Genomic DNA, 20,296 nt, shown 5'->3' with positions numbered 1-20,296 from the left:
GTTCATTTTTCTGCTCTATTAAAGTAGTTGATCAACAATTGTGACAATTCTCTGCTGCCTCAGTGATTTAAAAAATAAATAAATGGTGTTGATTGATCCTGGCTCTGGAATGCACTTGGCAGACAGCTCAGAGTATTGGGAAAAGTAGCGGCCTGGCCTCTTTGGTAACTGTATCAAATGAACTTTATGAAAGAAAAGATTTTTTTAAAAACGTGAACTGATATAGCGCTGATGTAAATGACTCATCAAATACGATCGAATACTGGATATAACTGATTCTGCATCAAACAAGAAATTTTCTTGGAACTTAGACTTTAATGGAGACAGCATCTGCACCACATAAGACCATCACCGCTCTGACAAACTGTGTCAAGACAGTCCAGAAGCAAAAATGTGGATGAAGGGTATTAGTTCACACGATAGCCAAACTCAATGAAGATTTCCTGGTGGAGGCTGCTGCAAGGAAAGTAATCTTGACTTTTTGAAAAACACGTACGTACACGTACTTGATTGCTTGACCAAAAAAAGGTACGAATGTGGGCCATTTTCTTTCACCCAAAAATTCTGTCAATGCAAGTCAAACATCTGTGGAGCTAAAAGGAATATCTGCAACATTTTTGCTGAGTCCTTCTCCGGTGATGTCATACTGAATACTTGAAATACCTAAGAGACCATGGATGTAAATTAAATTAACATGTCAGGAGAATAAAACATCCAATATGAGTCAGGAGGGAAAGTAAACCTGGCTAAACTAATTAAATGTTTAAAGTGAAAGTGTTAGTTTTTGGATTGGTTAATAGTGCCCCCACCCCACTCTTCCCCCACTCCCCAGCTGTGACACTCAAAAGTCCCCAATGTGTAGCTAAAATAACCTCCGAACAAACAAAAGAAAACAACTGCCTTTAAATATACATTCAGGAATATGAAAGGAGGATCGTGTCAAATGAAGCATTAGTAATAACTGTGTTCTTGTGCACAGGAAGTTGGAGAGATTGGATTTCGTTTAGTTCTCAGACATCAGAGTTGCATCACTGACGGTGATCAGTAAGACCATTTGTTCCTGACATCCTTTCACAAGCACTGCTGCATAATGCTGTTTAACACGGGTGTGGAATGTTGAGCAAGGTCCTGCAGCCAAGTCTTTGCTGTTATTTAAACTTGTTCTTTTTCCATGTTCAATTTTTATTGGTAAAATTTGTACTTTATAGTTTCTCGGTAATTCGACAGTAAATAAATACCTAGGATTATGTTTATGGAGCTGTAATTGCTGTTATAACCAATGTTATCCTTCCAACATGTCAATATTAAGATATTGCATACTTGATCACCTTTATGAAAGCATGTGGAACGCGCTCAGAAGATTTTTTTAAGCGCTGTCGTGGGAATCTCACACTCTTGGGTCCTCTGCAGGAGCTGGAGGGCCATCTGGTCCCCACAGGCCAGCACCGCATCCTCCTCCAGTCAGGCCAGCTCGGATCTGGCACTCCACTCCTACTCTCCACACGTGTGTGCGTGTGTGGTCCAGATTGGATGACGACAATGATGACACAGTCATTCCTGTGGGTGGCTTGTTTTTTCCAAGGTCACAGCACTCCCACCCCACCCATGGACAGATCTGAGGGAGATGCTGAGTGGGCTCGGAGTGCGATACTCATTTGCTGTAATAGAAGGTGATGCGTTACCTCGCTGCAGTGCCGCATGGGACAGTCGAGGGCACGGCCTTGAAACACTCCTTTTGGAGGAGGATAAAGGTAGTAAATAACAGTTTTATTAACCCAGCCCTTAGGAAAAAAAATAAAAGTGCTGCCTTCCAAAGAGGCATGAATGTAACCAGTTTGTGTCAATGAAAGGCAAAAGGAGAGATAGTTTTTGCTAAATATCCGTGTTTATTACTTCAACATTATACATTAAACTATATATTTATTAGTTAAAAAAAATTTTTAAAACATTGTTCACAATCCATCTAATAATCATGCGAGCCCTCTACACACCAACACAGATAAGCTTTCAGAAAGTGTTGATTTCAGTTATTTTTGAACACGTCTACAAAGGTGCCAAACACTTCCGTCACCTTCTTAAACGTGCCAAACTGCTGGTTTTCTCAGTCTTGCCCCCCTCTCTTTTACAATCATGCATAGGGATCTGATAACACAAAGGACACGCGAGGGTTGACCGTCCTGTCGGTGCACCGCTTCATCTGTGCAGCTGTGATACCCATCTGAGCTGGCAGACTTTCCACAAAGGGGACTGTAATTTACTGCTTTAGGGTTTCGGCTGCCTGAAGTATGATTTATCTGCAGCAAATGAGAGCTTCAGCATAAGATGGATGAGAAGGACACACTATAGGCCGCCTCTGTGTTGCTCAGTGATCCATAGACCGGCTCCCTTTACAGTCAGGATATGATAAATGATGTTTGGTTTTGCCCTCCAGGCTGGATTACTTGCATTTCTTACATGGGGGAGTTATTTGAATATATGCAACGCCTGTAGGACCTCCGCTCCATGGGCCTGATAACTACACCTCTCCACTGTGCTACATTTACCAGTCAGAGGCTTTTGCAAACACAAGGCGCTCCTACTTTACAACCTACCTACATGTGTCTACAGCAAGTAGCCGGCGTAGAATTTATTGTGTAATGTCAGCACAGATGCTAGTGGGCAGAACTGTGGCCCAGGAAGAACATAACTCTATCATAGCACACGATCCAGCATGAACTCATAAATATTTCATGGGGAGTCTTCTTGGAAGGTCAAAGCAGAATTCAATCTTCAAGTCAGACAGCCGACTGAATGAGTGGCTCGCTCTCATCTCAGGATGTGTGGAGAGGGTGGTGGGGTGGGGTGGGGGTTAATCGACCCAGGCTGCAAGCCAATCAAAGCTCATTACCCATTCTGGGTCACACCCCAATCACGAGACCCCTGACGGCTCATGGTGATGTGTTACAGAGCAGAGCCAGATGCTGCTGGGCAGCTGAGGGAGGATTTCAAAGGTTAACTCGCAAGGCATGACCGACACCCGCGAGGACACCGCTGCTCAACAGACTGTGTGTGTGTGGGGGGGGGGTCCGGATCATGTGGTGTGACTGTATGTGGACACCACAGAGGTTCACCATTCAGAGTTAGCATGATAGGCAGAATACAGGGAGAACACAGTGCACGTTTATGCCCTGCTTTTATATATGAGAGATGTTCATGTGCAGGAGAAGCACACACAGCATGATGGTATGCATTCTTATTAACAAAGAAGTCCGGGGAGAGCCATACAGCCAGCTTGTGTGCATCAGAGCAGATGTACTGTAGGACACCTCTGTGGGCAGCAGCAGCCACGTCACTGCTCTCCTCATAGCAACAGTACTGTTGACCTACATGCTTCCTACATAGCCCTCTCCGCCCGAGGTGGCGGAAAACTGCAAATCTATAGCATACACACTTCCTCGTGCATCTTTAAAAAAGAAAGGAAAAAAATTGCTTTTTTTTCTTTTTTAAACTCGCTAATTATATTACTACACATGCCAGCTTTCTCACCCATTCTCCAAAAATAATTCAAATCTCACACAATAAAAATTAAAAATACATTGACAAAAGTGCCCCCCCTCCCCACAGTCATTGACTATTTTATTAGAAGAAGAAGAAAAAACATGATACAGCAATTAAACTGCTTCAGCTTAGAAATCAACAGTAAGCAGATGTCCTTGTTTAAATTACAGCTTCAAATACACCACGAGAGGCTAGCCTACATAGCTAGGTGTGCATTACCTGGAAAAACCGTCTAACAGCGCTGGGAGCTGGGCTTTTTTCCTCTCCCTCTCTCCTTCGGCTGGAGTGGAGGCACCAGCACTAGCAAGGCAGTAGCTTGCGCAGTCATCTCCATAGCGGGCAGTGTCTCAACCCAACCAACAGCACAAACTACTACCTCAGCCAGTACGTGGTAATAAGACGAAAACGAAGAAAGAAACAGTACAAAAATGCCGTAAAGGGACAGAAATGCCCCGCTTCGCCGACGAAAGCAACATTCCCCACGCAGCCGAAGACGCTCCGTCCTCTCTCCCGCTTCGCTCTTCTTCTGTGCAGACTTGAGGGAAACCCCGCCCAAGCAGACTTACTCCCCCTTTCTCTCCTCCTCCTTTTTCCTCCGCGTGTTCAGTGCAAACCACAAAAAGGTCCTTTCCCCTCATATGACCCACTGCATAATCCCAAGCTAGGGCTCGAGGTCCCCCAGGAGCACGTTGAGAGACAGCAGTGGAGTCCACCTTTAATGTAATGGTGGTTTGGTTTGTAAATTCGTGGGTGACTGAAACAGTTTTAGTATTTTTGTGTCTAAGATGCCTCTGCAAGAAACTATAACCCCACCTGCTGTACAGAATACACACATCACGACTCTCAATGCTCAAAAAGAAAAGAAAAAAATATATTTAAAGCATTTGTATTGATATGTTAAATAAGTAAAACAGGGGTGGCCAACCAGTCAGAGACCAAGAGCCACTTTTTTTTTTACTGTGTTACCGCAAAGAGCCACATCATGAACATCACCCATCCTTTCCTCCCTCTCTATCACACACACACACACACACACACACACACACACACACACATCTCTGCTCAGCCAGATTTATTGTAAATGTCACACACCAACGTGATAATGACAGAAATGGACTCCTACAGTACTAAAACCACAGGCCAGTCATTTTCAACAATGAACATTGTGTGCACTGTCTCACACACACAAACTCTCAGTTCAACCAAGTCCAGAAACAAAAATATAATAATCTACAATAGCGTTTACTTTTACAATGCATGTTGTTTAGTGGGACTTCTGGCATCCCTTGCCTTGAACAATCCTCTTCAAATCTGGCTTGTATTCCGTTGTTGCCACTCGGAGCAATTCTTTCACGAGTGTCAGTCACAACAGATCGATGCTTTGATTTCACATGAGAACACAGACTCGCAGACATATGTTGACCCAAACATTGACAGTATCTTAAGCGCAGCCCGTTTGACATTGGGGTATTTTTCCATTGGCGCACTTTTCCAGAACTCAATGGTCCCTTCCCTTAAAGCAGGTTTCAATTGGTCCTCCTCTCAAAGATCGATCATCTCCAACTCAGCCGCAGCTTCATCTGTGACTAGCGGGACTTTCAAACAGCCGGTCTCTGCATTAAATGGGTCGATGAGGAACGTAATCTGTGGCCTTTTCAGTTGTAGATCATGGAACCGGGTCACAAAGCTTTCGTGCAAGTTTTCAATCAGCATTGCATATCTGGCTCTTTGCTTACTCAGGGCAGCGCTGGAGACTTGCCCGCTGGCTTTTAGCAGTGGGAAAATGCGTTATATCTCCCTTTTGAATATGTGTCTTGAACAGCTTCAGTTTGTTGACAAACGCAAACACACTTTGCACCAGGTCAGGCAGCATTTTTACCTTACCCCTGCAGGGTCAGGTTCAGTCTGTCCAAGTGACACAGCATGTCGACCAAAAAGGCCAGATCCATAATCCACTTGAGGTCCGAGAGCTCGGGATAGTCCTTGTCCTTCTCTTCCGTAAACAGTTTCACGGCATCCAAAAGCTCAAAGAAGCGAGAGAGTACCTGGCCTTTTGACAGCCACCTCACAGTGCAGTGCAGCGGCAGGTCACCTGGAAGCCCTTGGTCCAGCTCAGCGATGAGATTCTTGAATTGCCTGTGGTTAAGCGCATGTGTGCGGATATAGTTGACGATTTCCATCACAGGCTTCATGACGTTATCTAAATTCAATGATTTAGACACCAGTTGCTCCATGTGGATGATCCAAAAGTCAGGAATAGTTTGGTCAGCTTTGCACAGCCCCACAAGCCCGTTCACAGATCCCATCATGGCTGGTGCTCCATCCGTGGCTATTGCAGTTAATTTCGTTATGGGCAGATTTGCTTTTTCTAATGCAGCCATCATGGTTTCTTTCACATCTATGCCACGGGTTCCGTCTTTTAATGGTACAATATCCAGGAGTTCTTCTTTGATCACACAATCGTTTGACACAGACCGTGCAAATATTGCCAACTGAGGCTTGTCTTGTATATCACAACTCTCATCCAATGCGACACTAAAATACTCACATGCTTGAAGGTCAGAGTGCAACTGTGATTCAATAGCCCTGTTAATGTCCGATATTCTGTGTTCAATAGTGTGGCGGGACAGTTGGACGTCTGATACCATGCGTTTTCATTTGTCGTTTTCAGGAGACAAGATTTCAACAACATCACTGAGGCATTGTGTGGCTTTTTAGCCCGTGCAGTGTTCCAAGCCAGCTGATAGGATGCGAGCGTCTCTGACCGCTTCGTAAATTTTTGGAAAAACTGTGTCTGCTTTTCTGCCTGACTTTTCAAAGTGGCCAGCTCGTGCTTGCGAAGTTCAGTCCCTTTTGGAAATTCCTGGTCGATGTTAGCATGGAGTGAGCTGAAGTGGTGCTGAAGATTTGAAGCATTGAAATGCGCTAATGACGTCTGACATATAAGGCAGAATGGCTTGCCATTGCGTTCAACAAAAAAATATAAACTCTCCCACTCTGTTAAAAACGTCCTGTGTTCATCTTCATATTTTCTTTTTGCTGTGCATTTTTTCCTGCCATTTTAAGGGCGAACTTGCTCCTACTGGGAAACTTTGCGGTATTTTCATCTCACACACATGCGCATTTGATGAAAATAATGTATTGAACTCAAACGAAGCGAACGCGCACATTTTAAAACAACACAAAAAAACCCCAAAACACAAACTTTGATATGAACGTGAGAGCCGCATGAAACCAGGCAAAGAGCCGCATGCGGATCGCGAGCCGCGGGTTGGCCACCCCTGCTGTAAAAGATGCTATAATGGGATGGTGTAAAGAATTATCAGTGTTAAAAAAAAGGTTAATAATAGATACTTAGACACCTACGTATTTTGTATACCTATGTATACAAAAATCAAATAATGTTTTGACCATACTGCAATGTGAAAGTCAAACTGCTCATTATTTTTCTCCTAATTCTGTCTCTAATATGTCAGGCGATAGAGAAAAATACCGCAGGGTCTCATTTTCAAATGTGAGCTTTTCTCCTGAAACCAGTAATTTACTTAGTTAAACAAGCTTGTTCCCTACATGCCAGGCTGTTATTTGGCTATTATCAGATGAGTTCTATATACGTATAAGGTCGCCACAGACTGTATATAAAAGATCGATATAGTCACAGGTCTGAAAATTGTGGCTTATGGATTCTAATAGCCAGCAGGAGGCAACTCTACATTTAAAAGAAACCCAAATGCTTCTTATATTTTCTCAACTTGATTTATGAGTTATGAGTAAAAAATTATCTTGTTATTCTATGATATTCATTGCTAGCTTCACACAATTTATGCAAATTATGTTCCAATTTAAAACACTGTGAGACAGAGCACCGATGCAGGTCAAAGAGGTGTCGATGTAACTGGCAGGTCACCACCTCATAAGCGCGCAGCATCACTGGTTTCAGTCAGATCCACGTCTCACCTGCGGTGTCTCATTTCAAAAAAGTTCCAAATCTGACTTTCCAAATTACAGTGGCTGTCTTGTTTTATATACAGTCTTTGATAGAAGGCTACAAGACAACACAGAAGGCCTTTAGACATCAACACCATCCACCTACAGGCCAAAGGTCTCAAACCAGGATGACTCAGAAATATAATTGTGTACAAAGTGGTATATCTGGGCTTCTAGGAAGCTGCATTTTCATTACATGCACTTTAATCGAGCACACTCAAGAGCTGTTTGTAGAATTGTCCCATTTATTTTACACAGACACATACATCCCTTCTCCGATGGCTGGTTAAAGATGACATGGAATGTTACAGTAAGATTTGTTTTCTTGCATAAAATCCTCACTGTTGAAAATGTTGCAAAAGATTAAATGTTCATTTCTTTTTAAGATCAGTAAAGCCCCAGTTTTTTGTTGTTTTTTTGCATTTTTCTCTTTATAACATCATCAACACTTTCACCACACACTGTACACTGATGCAGTCTCTTCAGGAGAACAAAAACTAAACCCAGAGGCAACACTGCCATTGTTTTTTTTAATTCTCTGTAGTTAACAGGCAAGTGCAGCCAGTCTATATGAGTGTGAAAGCGGGGGGGTTGGCCCGTTATCAGCTCACACGAAAAGCATATGAAAATGTGCATGAAGGTCGGGGTCAATGGTATAGTCTGAGGCAGCCTCGATATCGCTATTCACCGTGGGTTGCTTCATGTCACCGCAGAGTTCACATCCGTGCACTTGTGAAGTGCATGAGTCAAGTCGAGAAGACACCTTCGGGATTTCTTCATTTAGAAAGAAGACCAAAAAAAACTAAAAAAAATGCCGGGTTGCGAGCGAGCCTGGTCAGGACTCTCCGTTCTGGACTTTGGAGACGGGTGGCTGCATAAAGTCTTTAAAGGGCCCCAGGGCCTCCTTCAGGGCTGAGCTCACCTCAGACGATGAGCACGTAATGCACTCGACCAGTGTGGGGTACAGGGCGATCACCTGAGCCCACGTGTTGCCATCCACTGCAGGAAGTAAATGAGAGAATATCAGAAAAGGAGGGAAGAAGGAAGGGAATATGAGTTGTGAATAGAAAACAATCAAAGCAATTTATTCAGAACAAAACTGTTTCCCTGTGCCTGTAGGAATTTTATCGAGCAAAGGGCGATGCAATGCAAATATGCGGAAGGGCACTTCAAAAACACTATTTCACCATGTCTTACCTTCAATCTTCTGCAGTTATAGGAAATTGTTTAGTTTTTTTTCTAACTGACCTTGCCAGAAACACAAGCAATGATACAAAGAATGGGCAGAAAATGTCTCCTTTATTATCTTTCCAAGACTTATTTATCCATTTTTATAGTTTGATACTCACCATTCTCTGGCTGTGTTTTTTTCAGGGAGTCCATCAAAGTGCTGATAGCTTTCAAGACAAAGATAATCTCTGTCACTTGTTGCCTAAAATGAAAAACAACAAAGGCCTTGCTTAGCTACAAAGGCACGGCAGTAGGAGAAAAGTGGAAGAGGCAAACAGCGAGGGGGAGAGCCAATAACAATCATGTATATACATAACACTATTTATTACATATCTACTTTTTACACTGGTTTGTATATTTGTACATTTTATATATTTTTTCTCTGTTAATACTGTTCACACGTATATAGAGCTGCAGAACTGTGATTGTTGGTGCTAAACGGGCTGGTCTGAGTATTACAGAAGGTGCTGATCTGCTGGGACTTTCTCATGAAACCACTTGTAGAGTTTACAGAGAACAGTCTGAAAAGAGAAAACATCCAATGAGCGACAGTTCTCTGGGTGAAAATGCAAAGGGTGAGAGGAGAATGGCTACACTGCTTAAACCTGGTAAGAAAGAACCAGGAACTCTTAAAACAAAAATATTTTTAATGTTAAAATATAATTATTGTTGTTCTCCATGAATCTTCAAACTTCAGTTTTACAGCAAAAGCAGAAAAAAATGGTAAAGTACATCATTATTTTTGATTAAGATGTCATATTACAGTTATTTACTTAGTGGCTGAATGTTACGCTTGATTAATTTCTGACTTTTCAAAGTTGTCCAGTGTGCCGGCTCAAAATTGAAAAAAATGAATTCAGGACAGATTTCTGAGATATTTGTTTTGCTGTTTTGATAGATGCTCTAATAGATTTGTTAAGCTCTGCATGTACTGTTTTATTTCAGGCCCTTTTATTTAACCAACTTTGTATTTATACAGAAGACATAAGAATATATTTTACTTCTCCCCCCTCTCCCTTTATTTTCTCTGCTTGTGGTGCAGTTTATCCATGGGCATCTTTAACTTCCACTGAGTCTTGGAGAAATGTGGTAGAAGTATGGCGGTTTTACATTGTTTAAAAAGAGAAATAAGAGATAAATGAAGCCAGAGCTGGTCTTGATTTTGCATTTGCTAAATCTCCCAGTGGTTAAAGTGTAGCATTACAGTCATCAGAATTAATGGCCTCTTGGAAAATGTGTAAAACAACACGCGCTAAAAAAAAAGCACACACAAATAGATACCCATGGTGGCTGGGTACCTTGGTAATGGGCAGCGTCCACTCAACCTCTCGTCCTCTACGTATCGTCGGAGAACATCCTGGGACCTCTTGAGGAGCACGGAGAGCGCCATACGAGAGATGTAACCCTCCTGCGGGGTGGAAACCTTGTTGCTGAAGGAAAACTGCAGCAGTGTCTCAAAACACACTTTGGAAAACTCCTCTCTCATCCGCACATCTATCTCTGCCTCTGTTGGAAGAATTATTTTCGATTGACAGTGAGAGGGACTGACAGGGTTTGGCTGTACGGCTCAACACATGCACAGTTGTTACTGATAAGCCGCAAGAAAGACTCTGGCAACAAACCAAGCACCTAAATTAAGATTCCAACACTTGGCCAGCATGCTGTTGCGCTAGTTTCAGGAATACACAACTGCTAAAGCCAAAGCAACTTAGCTGCCAGAGTCCCATATTACCTGTGAATGAGGGAGACTGTGAGTGAATGGATCCTTTATTCAGCATGGCCATAATCTGGCCAACAAAGTCTTTGGGGATGAAATTGGCAAATGGTAAGATTTCTGTGCTGATCAGCTGGACCACCTAAAATGAAGAGGGAAACGATGATGCAAACTTGGGAAAAACTTGCAAACTATTTGGGGATATATTATCAGAGTCTAGAAACAAGCACGTACCTCTACATCGATGGCTTCATTCTTCTGAAATTCCTGGATAGACAGGTTATCTGGAGGAGTACTGTAACAGAACAACAGTTTTCTGCTTAGAACCTCTGAAAGCTGCACAATAAGCATGGGGGTGGGGGGAATCTCTACCTTTTGGTGAAAAGAAAGTCTTCAAAGGCATTGGCCAACTCTGGCCACATAGTGTCAAACTTCCCGGATGAGGCATGCTGCCGTGCCACTGGTAGTCCAATGGACAGCACCTTGAGCAGAGACGACACAGCGAGCTTCCAGGTGCTCTCTGACGGACAGGCGTACTTCAGACTCAAGGGCATTCTTAAAGTCTTGAAGGCAAAAAACAAAACAAAAAAGCTCATGAGATTGAAACACAAAGGAACACTTAAAATTAATCTCGACAGCGGTGCACGAAAAACTTTCACCCCTCTTCCTTTTAGACAAAAGACAGAGTTAATATAAGTGGAGAATGTAAAGACGCCTCATCAACCTCGTGAGAAAGTCAGCCACCGACATTTTAACAAAGTCATCTTATTTCCAAGAGCAGCTTGGCGCTCCCTACAATGACATTTCACAAATACCAGTGCCTTGCTTCTTGAGCATCTCTCTGATAAACTGACTCATTTCAGTTTTGGGTTTCTAAAAATTCACTGAGAAGAAAAGAGCAGTTAAACACAGGTGTCAGAAGTAGGGGGAAAAGGAAGAGTGGCAGATTTTGGATCGCTTACACTGACAGTATCCTTTAGTGTTTGATGGACTGAATTTGGAAAAAAGTTTTGAAAATACTGGGAACACTTTGCATCTGCCCGCTGATGTACAGTATGAACCCAATATTACGATCAATACAGTGAGGTCAAAGGGCAATCAAGTAAAATCTGCCCAGAGGCTGGAGGTCTCTCAGAATTAAACGATTTCAAAACTGAAGCGGCGTATCGCATACTACTAAAGTTATGTTCCTCCACCCATTTTTGTAAACTGAATTTTCCAAATTTTCACACCAAACTTTTTTTTAAATGTTTGCCAGTTTAAAATCCTAAAAAGGTTGAGCAGGTCTGTAGGTCTAATAAAGAAAGTTGTTTCAGACGCAAACAGCCAGTTTATTCATTATTCTTTTAAAAGCAACAATTGCAGCAGCCTTAAGGAATATTCACACAGCAGTGCTTTACGTAGCTAAACAAATCATTATACTGCAACTGTTCTATTGAAATTTAAAGTGAATGTCCTCATGTGTGGATCTAATTCTTCTCAGAAACAAAAATCAGGTTAAAAAAATTTTTTTTAAAAAATAAAAATCTGGTAGTTCTTTGTTTTTACATTCATCGGGTCCCAATCAGCCCAAATAGCAAAGAGAAATTTAAAATGCATGCCATGAAAGAGTTCGGGTCTTAGGAGGTTAAAATGAAAGAAGCATTCTCGTGATCTTCCACACTGGATGAATATGCAGGGTTCAAACATAACTGGGTGGTCAGCAGAAAGCAGCTCAACAGTAAATTTCGCTGCACTAAACAGGAACAGTGATAAAACACATCAAACATTTTCTCTTTCTCACCATCACCAACAGCGAGTACACCACCCAGGGATAAATACCTTAATGATATTCTGCAGAACTTTTTCATTGATGACAGCTTTGTGGCAGGCTGTTTTATGGTACAGGTCCACCACCACCTCCAAGGAGCGCTCAGCAAAGGGCACATAGTTTAAGGCAACCCATTCTGCCTGTAGGGGTAAAGAAGATTTAACAAAAGAAAACCAAACAAAACAGGAATGGGCATTATGCTCACCTTTTGGCGACAGTGAAAGCATTTGTTTAAAAAAAAAGAAAAAAAAAAAGACACACTTTGCATAAGTACGCAAGTAACACGCCATTTTATTTTTAAACTGCAGTCGCTATTAGTCGGCTTCAAGCTTTGTTAGGTTTACAGTACCACAACTGAAACGTTACAGCCAAACTAAAGATTTTATTCTACAAAGTGTGTCTTTAGGAAATAGAAAACAGAGCCACAAGTATGCATATGAACAAAAAAAACAAAAACAAAATAAAACCATCAAAAGTCACAAAATCAACTGAAAATGAACTCCACAGAGGGAGGTGGGGCTGTGCACACAGAGGCAAAACCACCAGTTAGTGACAGGCAGAGAAAGAGGGGAGCATGGAGTGAGTGAGAGACGCAGATGAGACGCGAGAGCCTACCATGCGGAGTGATATCTCATCTACCGCAGAGGGTAGATCATCACCATTCAGCACAGCTTAGTACAATTACAGAGAGGGGGAGTGGGGGTGAGGGAGATGATGACACTCACCGGCGCAAACAGCTGGATCTAAAATGGTTATCCAGTGAGTAGTTCGAAGAAACAGAATGAGACAAGATTGAAATTAAACCGATGTTTTATAGTTGTATCAAATCTAAAGTGCGTCTCTCAGCTAAACGAGATCCCAAAATCTGGGCCGAGGGAAAAGAGGGGAAAACAAAACAACCTCCCAGCAGCACTGAGGACATTTGACGCAATCTGACATCAGGACTGAATAAAAGCCAAGAAGGCAATAAAAAGACCACCCATAATGGTGTTTGGCTGGGTGAGAATTTTGTTTGACCATCTAACTTAAACAATTTAAACAGACTCAGATCAACACAAATGTCCAGTTTACTGTACCTCCAATGCAGGACGGACACACGGCCAAGATTTAAAACAGGCAGAGTCAGGATTTAGACCGACTCCATCAGTCGTTCAGTATTTGATCGAGACACCTTTCAGGATTTCTGTGCAGGAATAACATCTGCTTGAGCTACGTGTTTCCAGAACTTCCAGGTTTCCAGAACAGCAAGGATTAAGACGACTCTGACGTCAGACTCGTTTAAAAATACTCCGTTTTTGTGACTTCAATAGTCTTGCTCAAAATTACTGGGTGCCTTGGAAACACTTAGTTTTTTCCTTTTTTAAATGACTATGAACTGTGCTGGACTGAAGCATTTCTCTGGCAACCGCCCAGCAAGATGAATCATGAGGGAAGGAATTTGAGGAAGGAATGGTTCGGGGCTTCTAATGGGGGTCGAGAACAATCTGTCAATCTCACGAAGAGCCGTGACAGAAGCTTCATAAGGACAAGACGGCAGAGGGAGTGGAAGGGGGACTTCACGAGCATCAAAGAACAGATATGATCTTATTGAGAATGGCTGAAGAGAGGTGGGTGAATAACAATGTGCGTCATCCAACAGTCTTAATGAAACAAACTGTAAAAGCAAATAAACTGCAATGAAAACCAAATATTTAGGTGTCCGTTTTTCATTTCCTACCTGGTTGTATTTGGCATTGGCCACGTGTTTGGTTTCCATCCTGCCGTACTGAGGCGGCTTGCAGGAGAACTCCACAAAAAGGAGCAGCTGCTCGAAGATGGCCGGGTACATGACCTGCAGGTTCTCCGTGCCCACACAGATGGCCTGCAGCAGGGAGGGAAGGGAGGAACAAACACTGCTGACTTCCACCACAGGACTGCATATTGCACAATTTAGCAGACTGACACTTTCTTTTCTTTCCTGGGCTGAATAGAAACGAACTGGGAGGAATTAACTTTAAACTGAAAGGGCCTATGTTTGGTAAGCATGCTGAAAAAGCTAGAGTAATTAATAAGGAAAGAACGAGATGCAACATGGGACCTCCTGCTGGATTTGAACAGATGATGATTACACACATGACCCCGCTCTTATCTTGATGCTACACTGTAGCACAAACCACCTCACATCAAACTGCTAAAAGCTTCACCGGTGGCAATAATCCTTCTCCCACCTTCTGCAAAACATCCAGAGCGGTGAGCACGGCTTCCTGCAGGTTGGTGAGCACTGCCTCAGTGTATGAGGGGAGGATGAAGGGTGAGGCATCGCTGCTGATAGGCACGGAAACAGCCCCATGAAGGATGACCCCTAGCTTTTTTAGATCCTCCATACTGAAGTTGGCTTTGATGTGCTGGTAGAGTGCTGGAAAAATCTGGATTAATGCTGTGAGGAAGGGCTGACTGGGGATAAAAGAGAGCTTCTCTGTTGGGCCAGTAGGTGGTCTCGTGCTGTCCGTTCCCATTCGATACCACGTGTTCCATGCAGACCACCACAGTGCCGAGTCCTCCAAGGCCGACTCCTCCCCTGGCGGGGGCGCCTGCAGCTCAGCTCCGTTGTACCGTGTCAACCGTTCCAGTAGTGAATCTGAACGCACCAGGGGTCTTCCAGGACCGGATGCTGACAGCGGGTCAATGAGCACTGGAGGGACGCCCATTGCAGCAAGTGCGTCGCCTGCTTTGTCCGAGTCTTTAACAGGTGTAACGATCTGAAGGATTTCCTGAAAGCTCTTCAGGGCAGCCAGGGAGACCTCATTGTTTTTGCTGAGGGCAGCTGACTGAATATGGTTCAACAGCACCTCCCAGGCCTCAAAAAAATCACCTGCAGATACACAGCAGAAGATGGCGGCGTGGAAACATTAGCGCTCTGATATTTGACACCATTTTCAAAGATGTCCTGCATTAATGGCTCAGAACATATTGACAGGTGTTGAAGCAGAAATGCACCAACTGCAATCTGCTGAATGTCACAGAGCATCACGTGCGGGCTCACCTAGCTGCTGAAGGAGATACCGCCTTGTGTTGAAAATGCGCGCCACGCCCGCTAGCGTCAGCACCCACGTCTCCGCCCACTGTTTCTCGGCTGTGTCGCGCGAGTGATGGATAAGGATGTTCCCACCGCCTGACTCGATCTTCTCCTTGTCTGCTGTGGTGGAGGACGTTCTTACACAGTCGAGCAGCTGGAACAGGACCTGGAGGCGACGAGTGACAAAACAATCACGTACTGTCAAATTTTACATTTTTTCGTGTTTTTCTTTTTCCATCTTATATGGAGACGTTTCAGGGATTGTACCTTCCACACCACAATGTGCCACGTTGGCTGCTGGAGCAGGGTTCCGTGGGCAGCAATAGTGGAGAACAACGTCTGGCCGGCGCTCTTACGCACAGCAGGCCGCGGGTCCACGCACAGCTCCCCAAGCTTGGCATACAGACACAGCCACAGGCAGTCAAAGGGAGGGGCGGGGTGGAACGGCCTGTTGAGGGTCTCTCCTTTCTCCTGGGCCTGTTTCTGCAGCGCTTCCTCCTCCCTCTCTAGCTCCTGCGTGATGGCTTCTCCCCTTTGGAAGAAGTAGTCTGAAATGTTCCACTGTGGGTAAGAAGAAGAAGAAAAAAACCAAAAACGAAGTGGGGGTATAAATTAGGGAGAGAAAGCAGTAAGATGCTTCTGATAGTTTTGCTATCCATATTACCATAAAGTAACCTCACAGGAACTGGCACACTCCAAGAGAAATAATCTGGCAAACCACAGATCAATAACAGGTTTTGTATGTCCTGAATCCTGCATAAAGTGTCTATCTAATGTTATTAGAAGACTGTTGAGTTAGAAGAAAATAATACGACAAAAAAAATAAATAAATAAAAAGGTGGGGAACTGCAATTGTTTGATCATATATTAAAAACACCGGGTTTCTATTTGAAAACTAGTGTTTGAAAAGTAAAGCCGTGGGCCACCTGTCACTCCTTCGCAAGCAAGAGTCGTCCTGCTTCTCCTTCACAGTTACAATCGCACTTGCTAATTCACCAGTTACATCACATTACTCTGCTAGTTGACTCTCAAATAACTTACTTGATTGTTTAATTACAGGTACCATCTGACAGCAAAGCATGGAAAAAAAGTCTGACTGATAATCCTTTATAATAACTACCACAGCTGTACACATCTGTCATCGTACCAGTAAGCCGATGGACGTGAGGCTGATGTTGAGCTCCTGGTTCTGAAGGCCAAAGCTGCCAGCTACATCCACTACAATCTGGAGGCACGTGCAAGGCATGGTGGGAAGGAAGTCTGTCACCACCAACTGCAGGCACTGGAAGGCGGTTCGGATCAATGACTCACTGATGAAGGAACAAGACATGCGGCATGCATTAGTTTCATTAACTATGTGCAGTGTAACTGTGGACATAAAATCACTTTAAAATTCTTTTTTAATGATTTCTTTTCACACAGGCAGCTCACTCTCTGGGCATCATTTACTTTTCCGGGAATAGCATTGCATAATAGTAATAGTATTATTTCTTTGCATAGATTTTTTTTTAAATATACATACAGACAGACACCCACCCACCTCTTTGGTGGAGACAAAAATCGCCCCCTCTATTACACTCTTACCCTTGATCATTGCGAATGGCTCCTATAACACCCAAAACGAGGGGCCAACCAGGCCCCAGGCTGTCGCCCTGACTCTGCAGGATCTGCAGGACACACTCGAGCTGTTTCTGCCGGATGTCTGCGTGCAGCACGTTGGACAACTCCTTCAGGGGGTTCAGCAATAGAAGCTGCAGCCGCTTAGGGATCAAGAAAAGGGAGACGGTGATCAACTTACCTGTCAAGTTTTCTATTCATAAATTTGTATTTTAAATTTTAAAAGAGTAGAATGTGGCGCCTTTATTAAAGCTACGGTATAACATTCATATTGGAAGGGTAAACAGGTGAAGTACAAACTGTTTAAAGAAAAATGTGTTTGGACATTTTTTCCTAATTGGCATTAAACTTTTTAACTCTGCATGTTTGAAAATGAAAGGATTAAGGCTTACTGAATTTTCAAACGCAGTGGTTTGATGATGAGTCACTATGCTTAGTAATTTGTTTGGCAATGACAACATGAAGTAGTAAAAAGCTTGTCCACATGCAAGGAAATGCTTTAAAAATATTGTTTCATTGGCTGTCATTTTTATTATTCATATAACCTCCACACACCCTGTTTTAGATAAGGCTTGTTATCAGTCTCACCAAGGTTAAGGTCACAGTTTGTGTTTATTAATGACAAGATAAAGTGACTTTTCTATCTTTCTGTCGTGGCTTACAGGATGAACATCAGCATCATATACAGGCAAGTATTGTGTTATTCATACACATTGTGCAGTATGCCGATCAGCCATAACATTATGACCATCTGCCCAAATATTGTGTTGGTCTCAAAGGTGTGCTTTGGTATCTGGCACCAAGATGTCAGCAACATATCCTTTAAGTCCTGATTGGACTTGTTTGTCTAGGACATCCAACAAATGCTCGATTTGACTGAGATCGACAGAATTTGGAGGTCAAGTAAACACCTGAAACATGTTCTTTTCAAACCATTCCTGAACCTTTTTTACTTTGTGGCAGGGCACATTATCCTCCTGAAAGAGGCTACAGCTATCAGGGAATACTGTTTCCTATGAAAGGATGTGTGTGGTCTGCAAGATTCTTTGGTAGGTGTCAAAGTAACATCCACATGGATGGCAGGACCAAAGGTTTCTCAACAGAACATTGCCCAAAGCATCGCACTGCCTCCGCAGGCTTGCCTTCTTCCATGGTGCCAGGAGTTCCCCAGGTAGGCGACGCTCACACGCCCAGCCATCCACGTGGTGTAAAAGAAAACAGGATTCATCAGACCGGGCCACCTTCTTCCACTGCTCCATGGGCCAGTGCCGATGCTCATGTGTCCATTGTTGGTGCTTTCAGTGGTGGATGGGGTCAGCATGGGCACCCAGACTGGTCTGCAGCTATGCAACCCCAGAAACAACAAACTGTGATGCTCTGTGTATTCTGGCACCTTTCTACCAGAACCAGCATTAACTCTGACCTAACGGGCCAGCCTTCACTCAGTGAGTCTTGGCCGCCTGAGACCCTGGTGCTGGTTCACAACATTTCCTTCATTGGAACACTTTTGATAGATACTGACCACAACAGACTAGGAACAGCCCACAGGAGCTCCATTTTTGCAGATGGTCTGACCCAGTCATCTAGCCACCAGAGGTTGACCCTTTTGAAACTCACTCACATTCTCACGCTTGCCCATTTTTCCTTCTTCTAATGCGTCAACTTTCAGGACAAAATGTTCATTTGCTCCTTGATACATCCCACCCACTAACAGGTGCCACGCTGAAAAGATAATCAGCATTATTCACTTCCTATCAATGGTTGTAATCTTATGTCTGATAAGTGCATGTTTGCTTTCGTCTTTGTTTTTTCTTCTTCTAAATAACCCATCGTGTCGTTGCCTACCTGATTTTGGGCCAGTGGAGGATCGTGTTTGTAGGCAAGTCCAGCTTTAATAAGTGCTGTCAGTGCCTCGGCTCCCCATTCTCTCATTCTGGAGTTTGGATGCTGGCAGACCTGCAGGACACAGCATTTACGGACAAATGCAGACACAAACAGGCGCAATGACAGATCTGATGCACAGGCGGTTCAGAACAGCGTTTCCCAGCAGTTTTCACAGTGGGTGGGTGTGAAACAAGTCGGTGAAATAAACCACAGACTGTGTGATAGAGACTGGGATCCCCCTGTGGCAACAGATTATGCTGTGCTAGACAGTGTAATCATGAAAGCATAGATACACATGGAGAGACCAGGCTGAGCAAAGAAAAGTACACTATGTGGTACAAAACCTGAAGAATCTGAGAGAAAACATTTCCGTGTTTTCTGTGTTCCAAATCAGTCATCCTTGTTTATCTTTGTCAAACAAATCTTCTACTTTTATGGCATCAGACTTCTCGATTCTCGAGATTTACTGCTTCAAAACCCAGATGATCCATGTGCACCCTTTTGTATACTGTGTGGCTTTAAGTATCTACTTAACGCCGCACATTTTTCATTATTATCGTTATCTGTATGAATAGTAGACAAAGTCGCAAAGAAAGATATTCAGCATTTTATCTAAGCACGTTTTTGCCAGTTTGCAGCTTTGGATTCTACTTTGAGACAAATCAGGAATTCACACTGAAAAAGCTTTGCAAAATAATGTAGGATCAAACACTGATAACAGCACAAACACATTGTGGACACACTGTGGCACAGCGACCTCTCAGCTCCAGCATGTTTATGTCTGATCGAGAGGGAGCAAAAAAAAGCAACAACCAAAAAAACCAAAAAAAAAAACAACCAGATTGGAACCAAGAGGCAGAGAGGGAAGGAGAGATGGGAAAGTCAGTGTTTACTGAGGAGAGGATCTGAGCTTACCTTCTGCAAAACAAACGGGTGTGCAAAAGAAAAAGGAGATAGAGAAAATGTGACGAAAACCTCAAAACACAGATGTTTACAGATACATAGCAGGGATTTTCTGATGACAGCTGAAGAAATGACAAAAAAAAAACAAAAAAAAAAAAAAAAAAAAAAACGCAGTTTATCGCTCATATCAGTCCATATATTGTATTACTGCTTGTGAAATGATAGGTCAGCTTGCTGGTTGATATGACCTATGTTCTGCATTATTTACCACAACATACAGGTTTTACTCTGGGTATATAACACTAAAGAACAGTAAGCAGTATAGTGGAAATTTGGTGGTATTAAGACAAATATGTACTGGAAAAACAAACCTAATACCACCAATCACTGCGATTAAATTCTGTATAGTTTATTTAACAAAAAAAAAAAATGAAGACATTTTTTGGTCTTAGCTACTACATGAACTCATGTCTACATAATTAATCTACATTTCCAAAGACAAAGACTTTACCTTGAGTACCAATTTAACAGGTACATTTATTTATTAAGCTAAAACGAT

General features: G+C 43.0%; 1 protein-coding gene across 2 annotated transcripts in view; it reads right to left on the bottom strand.

Moving 5' to 3' along the window:
• Positions 1-7,751: 7,751 nt before the first annotated feature.
• Positions 7,752-20,296, bottom strand: part of mon2 (MON2 homolog, regulator of endosome-to-Golgi trafficking) — a 33,456-nt gene continuing 20,911 nt past the window's right edge. Inside the window, exons 21-35 of one of the 2 annotated variants that reach the window (XM_085412748.1) lie at positions 18,796-18,906; positions 16,918-17,093; positions 16,481-16,643; positions 15,601-15,894; positions 15,301-15,499; positions 14,486-15,129; positions 13,996-14,139; positions 13,004-13,021; positions 12,290-12,418; positions 10,841-11,031; positions 10,703-10,763; positions 10,487-10,610; positions 10,053-10,260; positions 8,874-8,956; positions 7,752-8,523 (exon numbers count right to left, since the gene is read on the bottom strand). In XM_085412748.1, the coding sequence (XP_085268874.1) occupies positions 8,360-8,523; positions 8,874-8,956; positions 10,053-10,260; positions 10,487-10,610; positions 10,703-10,763; positions 10,841-11,031; positions 12,290-12,418; positions 13,004-13,021; positions 13,996-14,139; positions 14,486-15,129; positions 15,301-15,499; positions 15,601-15,894; positions 16,481-16,643; positions 16,918-17,093; positions 18,796-18,906 (2,709 nt within the window). In that variant the 3' untranslated portion in view covers positions 7,752-8,359. The remainder of the gene's footprint in view (positions 8,524-8,873; positions 8,957-10,052; positions 10,261-10,486; positions 10,611-10,702; positions 10,764-10,840; positions 11,032-12,289; positions 12,419-13,003; positions 13,022-13,995; positions 14,140-14,485; positions 15,130-15,300; positions 15,500-15,600; positions 15,895-16,480; positions 16,644-16,917; positions 17,094-18,795; positions 18,907-20,296) is intronic. The other variant, XM_085412749.1, reaches the window with a different exon arrangement.

The sequence above is a fragment of the Rhamphochromis longiceps genome, linkage group LG7, assembly GCF_057381845.1.
Source record: "Rhamphochromis longiceps isolate RC_006_pf linkage group LG7, R_longiceps_female_GT1.1, whole genome shotgun sequence".
Lineage (NCBI taxonomy): Eukaryota > Metazoa > Chordata > Actinopteri > Cichliformes > Cichlidae > Rhamphochromis > Rhamphochromis longiceps.
The sequence above is the reverse complement of the archived record's forward strand: the minus strand, read 5'-3'. Positions and strand labels throughout refer to the sequence as shown.